A 7,281-nucleotide genomic window follows, 5' to 3' on the forward strand; every position below is an offset into this window, starting at 1 on the left:
CCCCCGAATATCCCACTCAATATCCCTCCATAAATCCACCTCCAGCGCCCCCACAACATCCTCACTAAATTCTCCCCCCCTACATTTCCCCCCAATATCCCCCCTAGAATCTCTCCCGACATCCTCCCCAGTATCCCCCACAGCATCCATACCGATATTCCCACTGCCCCCCCAGAATCCCCCCGGCATCAACCCCAGTTTTTCCCTCCCAGCATCACCCCTAACACCCCTCCAGCATCCCCCAGAGCGAATCCCCATCAATACCATGGAGCTATCCCTCACAATCCCCCCTCCCACCCTCACTCTGGTCCCCCAGATCAGCTCATCAGAATTTCAGGGAATTTAGTGCCCAGCTGCAGAGGTCCCACCCCAAAATGGCTGTTGCAAAGCACCCAGCTTTGAGTTGTCCCCAGACTGATGCAGCCCAACATCCCCTCCTTGCCCTCCCCACCTCCCAGTATTGCTCTAATTAATTCTTCCAGCAGCACAAATTATTCAGGATGGGGWTTTTTTCCCCTTGTGCCCTGGTGAACAATATGGAGGGGCACTTGTGGAGGTGTGTGGGGTGTCTGGAGGGCTCCCAGAGCCACTTTTGCACCCCCATGTCCYACTTGCAACCCCCACTACTGCCCTAAGCTGGGCAGTCCTCAGCCCTCRGCTGTTCTGGGGGTTCCACTTTCAAGGGACCCCACTTCCAGCCCCAAACCCAACCCTGGTGAGGGAGGAAAAACTGAGATCCTCATGCCAGTTTTGGGAGCCCCCAGATCTGTTCTTTGCCTAGAGCAGGTCCCTGTCCTTCAGTSGGATCCTTCCCTTTTTCCAAGTCCAGGGAAAAAGATCAGAGTGGGAAAACAGGAGTGTGTGTGACATTGTTCCCTCTGTCACAGGCAAAGGCAAAGCCAAAGCAGCCGTGAAAAATCATCAACAATTGGTTTTGGCAAGAAGAGGCAAACCAGAGCTTTTCATGAATTTTTTTTTTTTTTTTCGTTTTGCTAGAAAGGTTGCTTTTCTTCCAGAGAGCGCTTGAAGAATGGCTCCTCGCCAGCTTCATCCCAAAGCCATCTCCCTGGGACAGGGAAAACCTGGCCCAGATTTAGGAAAACCCTAAATCACCCACAGGATCAGGCCCTCTCATCCTTGGGGGCCGCTTTTTGGGGCTGCACCCCACTGTGCCCCATGATCTGAACCTGCCTTGGGGGTTTTGCTGCTGCAGGCACGGGTTGAGGTGTCCCAGGTCAGCACTGGGGGCAAGCTGGGGCAAATCCCCGAGGATTTGGGATTCCTCGAGTCCCTGGTGGTGGTTAGGGTGTCCCACACCCTCTAAGGATGTGTTTCATYCCTCTGGCTCCTGCTTTGGCTGAGGGATACCCTGAGAGGGGCTGCTTTGCCAAATTCTGACCATGCTGGGGGGTGAAGGTGTAAGGAGGGGAACAAAACTCAGAGCCAAGAGCAGACAGGCAGCCCCAGGGGCCTCTGTGCACCCCCAAACACCTCTGAGCACCCCCCACAGCCCAAACCTGTCCCAAAACATCTCCTGTGCCCCCCAATCAAAGCCCCGGGAGTTCCTCTGACCCCGCTGCAGGATCAGGCCCATCAATGCCCCTCTCTGCAGCAAATTGGGGTGCAGGGACATGAATTAGGCTGTGCTCGGGGTATTTCCTCACTCGAATTACTGCCCCAAGCTGRGAGCAGCAGGGCTGTTCCTGTCCCTTCCACCACGGGGGCCCGGGGCAGCTCARCCCCCCCGAAAATGAACTTTCGACCCTTTCCCGGGGCTGGCAGCCTCCCTGCCCAGGGGTGAAGGCTGCAGGAGCGAGCACCCGGCACCCTCCCCCGGACGCACACGCACATTTTCCTTGGAGCGTTTTGCAAGRCTGGGAGCGGGGTGACTTTGTTGGGATCGTCTGCAAAGTCGGGCTTTGGGTGGGCACCCCAACGGAGCTGCGGAAAACTGGGGGTGCGGGGACGCCCCGGAACGGGCAGAGAAGGAGCTTGGGTGCATCTGCGCGGAAATGAAAAAGAAACGGAGGAGAAAAAAAAAAGAAGAAGAGGAAAAGGCGGCGTTTGGGGAAAATAAAAGGGTTAAAGAAGTGCAGAGGAGGAGAGGTGAAGGCCGAGGGCTGGCGGAAAGGGGGGAGAGGCGGGGAGAGGTTGGGGAGCGGGAGCTCGGCTGAGCGAGAACATCCTGTACCCTCGAGTAACAACGGCCGGGGCGGGCGGGGGAGAGGAGGGGGGCACTGGGGCTGGGGGGATATTTCACACACATCGTGGTGACCACGAGGGGACGGGCTCGGACTCTGGGGGGACAATCCTGGTGATGGGGCAAGCCTGGGGAGGAGGGTCTCGGGCTGCCCTCCGCCCCAAAGTCCCTTCAGTCTCGTTATTCTTCGCTGCTTTTCAACCAAGCAGGGTTAAAAACCAACCTGGTGCAGAGCAGGGGAGGAAAAACGGGCACCCCAGTTTTTGTTCCCCTCCATCCCCTGTCCCCCGCGTGTTCCCCCGCAGGAAACCACGCTGCAGCCAAAGCTGCCAGCGCAAGGATGCGCCGCTCACACGCCCCCTGTGCGGCTGAGGTGGCCCCCGCCCCGGCGGAGGGTCCCCCTGTCCCCAGGGCTGGCAGCACCCCACACGCGCCAGGGGCCCCTTCCTGTGTTTGTTAAGACGCCGTGAGTCAGGCGTCTGGTTTTCGGTTTAAGCCAATATTTACCAGCCSAGAGCTGCCAAAATAAAGCTGCGGCTTCACCAGTAAATATAGGGCTGAGGTGGGGAGGGGTTCGGGCGTCCCCCACCTCGGCGCAGCCGCCCCATTCCCACCTCTCTGGTGCACCCCTCCTCTTTCTGCCAAGGTAGGGACACCACAAAAACGGGGACACCACGAAATCCCCCTTCAAACAGCAGAGATGAGCCCGGGCTGCGCKTTCCCCCACCCCAATATCACTGCCCCTCCTTCCGGGGGTCCCCCACTGCGGGACGCAAAGAGTGTCAGGGTTGGGCGCATTTCGGGGACCCCAAGGCAGCGTTGTCAGCGGAATTGGGGGATTCCTGCTGCTCTGGGGGTCCCCGCGCTGCGGGCACGGTGCCGCTGCCCTCTGCCGGTCCCGGGGCTGGGCGTTGCTCACATCCTGCCCTGGCAGGGACACRGAGCGGCGGAGGAGGCTGGCCCCGGGCAGGCAGGGCTCCCGGGATCCCCGGGTGCGTTCTAGGAAACGCCAGCCTCCCCGGGGTGCYTCCCGCTGCTGTGGGGCTGCTGKGGGGCTCAGGACMCTGATGGGGAGTCCAGGGACAGACCCCGTGTCCCGTGTGTCCCCTCCCCTCGCTCTGCCGGGGGCTGGCTGGCTGCTGCAGGAGAGGGGCTGCTGGCCCTGCCCCCTCCCCRTCCGCCCTTCCTCCACACCTCACCCTGCACCAGTGGGTTCGTCGATCTGGTGGCCTCTTGCCAGGACCACCACCACAACGGGAACAGGACCCTCAAAGCTTTCACCACCCACCACGAGTTTAAAACTCCAATCCAGGTCAGAATTTTCTCCTCTGGGAGCTCCTCCGAGCCAGACTTGCAGGGGCCAGCAGCCCCCGCCTGGTCCCCCACATTCCCCTTCCATCATGAGGACCCCCCAAGCTGTGCCACCCTCCCAGACGTGTCCCTGGTGTTTCTGCAGGTGCAGATCCTCGAGCTGCCAGTCGACTTTGTTCAAAAGAAAGTTTCCTGCAGCACTTTCTCAGCTGTCAGGGGTGGCCCCAAGCCTTTGTGGCCCCCTATGTGGTGCAGAGCTCTCGGGGCAGTGGGGAGTGGTGCTGTGGGTGCCTCATTCTTGCTCTGCTCCCAGGGATATTAAAATGTGGGGTGAACCCTGCACTGGAGAAGCCAAGGACGCCCTCTCTGATGAACCCCTCATCCCCTGCTGCTTGCCCAGCTCTGCCAGGCGGGTGCTTCCTCTTCCTCACCCTGCTGTGGAACATTTCTGCTCCTTCCCCATGGCCAAGCACTCACCCAGAGCTGGGCATTGCTCCCTGCAGCCCCCCCTGCCCGAGCACAGCTCTGCCAGGGGCAGGGCTGAGAGGGTTTGAACTTTGCTGCCAGCCAGGGCTGCTGCTCCAAGCACCATCACTGCCCACATCCATCCCRAATTCCCAAAGTTCCTGCACACCTTGCAGCCCGAGAAAATGCCCTACAAGGTGCTGRTGGAGCTGCTGCACAAGGGGCTCCCATGGCACAGCTGCTGCCTGCACAGGGCCCTTTCCAGGGAGGTCTCCCACCTGGCTGTGCATCTCCCAGCCTCATCTGCCCTCCCTGAGGAGCAGGTCCAGCTCCCAGCACGAGTGGTCATCCAGAGGCTGCAGGGTGACAATACAGAGGTGGACATGGCCACCAAGCACCCTGAGCACCCACWGCTTCAGCACCACCTGCGAGTCCCTCTTCTCTGGCATCAAACCTTTCCAGGGCAGCCCCAGCARGAAATAAACCAAATTCAGCACAACCCCAGAGGCTCCCTCAGATCCTGGGGCTGCTGCACTTTCCGTGCATCCCCTTTTCTGACACTCCCCTAGAGCAGAGCTCACCCCGTGGCTCAGATTATTGAATGATTGTGCACACAGATGGGTAAAGCCATCATTTCCCTGTGGATTTTTTTGGCCCTTCTGGCCCTGCTGTCCCATCCTGGGCCAGGGGGCCGGGCCGAGTGAAAACTCCGTCTTGCAGCTTGGCAGAAGCTGCTCTTTACTCAAATTGCCCCAGAGCTCCAGGCATCCCTGGAGAGTGGGAAGGGCAGGGTGGCAGGGGCAGCACAGAGGGGTACAGGGGGGTCTCTTTCTTCACCGCCTGTACGAGTCCTGGGGGTCCTTGCAGAGACCGAAGTTGCTGTTGGTGATGGAGCCCACGATGGTTTTATCGGCGTCACAGGTCAAGCCTCTCTCRCAGGGACACTTGTAGTAGACCCCATAGATGTTCTGCAGGGAACCAGGACACGGTGCAGCGTGGGGACCATGCCCCCATCCCCACCCACCCCTGGGAGCAGGGAGGCACCTACCTTGGGGGAGCAATCCTGGAATTCGGCTGCTTTGGGAGCGCATCGGGCCAGGCTGAGGCCGTTGCGGCGGTGGCAGCAGCCGCTCTTGCACTGGGCGCTCTGCATGCACAGCTCCCCAACATCCTGCAGCACAAGGCAGGGTCTGAGCACCGGGCCCCTCTCTGTCACCCTTTAATGTCACCCGAGCTGGGAKCCCGAAGGGTTTGGGTGGGTGTTGAACATCAGTTCTGCCTTTCTGCCTGCACGCCCCAGCCTCCCTTTTGGCAGCATTTTCCCAGTCTGACCCCAAACACCACCCACCAAAGGGCTGGTTTTTTTGCTGGACTCACAGGAACAGGGGTGAGATGCCACAGGGAAAGCCTGTCCCCTCCCCAGACCCTGTGAGCCACCCAGGGTGGGGGTCCTGGCTGGCCCAGGTAACTGAGACCTTCAATCTCAYGCACTTTCTGGTTTCTCTGTCCCTTTACAGAGCTGCTTTCCCCCACAGGGAAAAGGCTCCAAGCTCCCCCACAGCAGCAGAAAACCCAGCAGACCCTGCACACACTGCATGCCCCTCGCACATCCCAGAGCACCCTGTGCAGGGACAGGCTCAGCCTCCTCTCACCAGGTCGAAGAAGAGCCCCCGCTCATTCTGAGCCGACAGGGCCGGGGCCAGGAGCAGCAGGGCCAGGAGCAGGCAGGCAGGCAGCACCTTGGCCATGGTGGGCTCGGCTGTGTCTGTGCCACGGGGCCAGCAGGTGTTTTATAGCCGCTGTGTCCATCAGCTGACCTGGCTGCTCCTATCACGCCTCAACTCGTGGCATTGGGGCACTGCTGCGCTGCCCAGGGCAGGGGAACAGGGATGCCCAGGCAGCCAGGGATACCAGGTCCTGTTCCCCGGTGACAGTCCCCAAGTGATTGTCCCCCACTGGTGATGTCACTCTGCCCTTTGGCAGCTCCCTTGGGGAAAGGGAACACAAAGGAATGGCACTTCTGTGCCTCTCATCCTTCTTCCTCTGCTTTCCCCTGGCAGCRGGGGGCTGTGGAGCTGGAATTCTCTGGAATTCCCTCCTTGAGCCCTCCTTGATGGGTCCATGGGCCGAGGGAGGGCTGCTGCTGTGGCAGGAGCTCTGCTCCATGGGAAAGTGCCCATCACCAGATCCTCCATCRCACAAATTCTGGGATCACAAACACCAGAAACCTGCTGGAGAAATCCCAGAGTGTGTGGGATCCTCTGCGAGGATCCAGAGCCCACCAAGGCYCCCAGCCCATGGGCCAGCACTTCAGCCAAATATTTACTCTGTGTTTCGGTGCTCGTGTGGCTGATGAAAGGAAAACAGCCCTGGGAACGGCACAGCTTTTCRTGCCCACAGTGGCTTGGCTGTTCTTGGCCATGATTAATGGCCAYAGAGCCTTTGACAGTCACGGGGCAATGCTGAGGCTGGCACTGGCTGCAGGGTGACTGTCACACTGTCACCTGCCASCCTGACAGGAGTGAACCCTTGTGGTCACTCAGGATGTGGGGCAGATGTGGCTCCTGGAGAGAGGTCCCAAGGTGGCCACAAGTGCCTGCAGCCCTCTGGAACTGCCCACGCTCCTCTGGCAGCAGGACACGGGGCTTGGGAAGAGATCTGACCCTGCCCAGGTGCCGGCTGACCCCTGGTGTGTCCTGCAGGATGAGCCGTGTCCCTTTCTGCAGTGGAGCTGTGGTCCCCTCCCTGCCTGGAGTCACCCCCCCCCCGATGATGCAGCACCGTGTGTGCCCCCTACCAATGGGGGAAGACCCTGGTGACACTGCCTGGGAGGGCAGAGGGGACCAGATGAGGKGACACAATTTGGGGCACATCCCAGGGCACACAGCAGAGCCCAGTGGGATCCTGGGGGTCACGGCACAGCCCCTGGGGCACAAGCTGAGGGTCCAGCCACATCCTGGGACTCATTCTGGGGCACCCCCAGGGGCACACGGTGCAGCCCAGGCACATCCTGACACATCCCGGGAGTGCATGGCACATCCCAGGGCACACAGCACGTTTCTGAGGGCACAGCGGGGGACAGAACGCACCCCTGAGTGCATTGCAGGGCACAGGGTGCACTCTGGGGCACAGCCCACGGGCACAGGGTGCATCCCTGGGCAGAACATGGGGTGCACAGTGGGGATATTTCATTTATGGATGCGTCTTAGGGCATGTGATGGAGGCAAAGGGTGCATCCTGAGAGAGCGTCCAGAGGACATCCTCAGGGCTCGTTCCAGGAGCAATCCCGAAAGGCACAACCCGAG

The 7,281-nt window shown here is 60.4% G+C and overlaps 1 protein-coding gene across 1 annotated transcript; it reads right to left on the reverse strand.

The window, feature by feature from the left end:
* Positions 1-4,689: 4,689 nt before the first annotated feature.
* On the reverse strand, positions 4,690-5,772 carry CLPS (colipase). The gene is made up of 3 exons (XM_057384248.1): positions 5,629-5,772; positions 5,025-5,147; positions 4,690-4,944 (listed from the first exon to the last, which is right to left on the reverse strand). Exons 1-3 carry the CDS (start codon positions 5,722-5,724, stop codon positions 4,810-4,812), a joined length of 354 nt encoding a protein of 117 aa, XP_057240231.1. The 5' UTR covers positions 5,725-5,772; the 3' UTR covers positions 4,690-4,809.
* Positions 5,773-7,281: the final 1,509 nt, after the last annotated feature.

This window comes from Malurus melanocephalus, unplaced genomic scaffold (genome assembly GCF_030028575.1).
Source record: "Malurus melanocephalus ecotype Western Australia unplaced genomic scaffold, MMel_1.1 scaffold_693, whole genome shotgun sequence".
NCBI lineage: Eukaryota > Metazoa > Chordata > Aves > Passeriformes > Maluridae > Malurus > Malurus melanocephalus.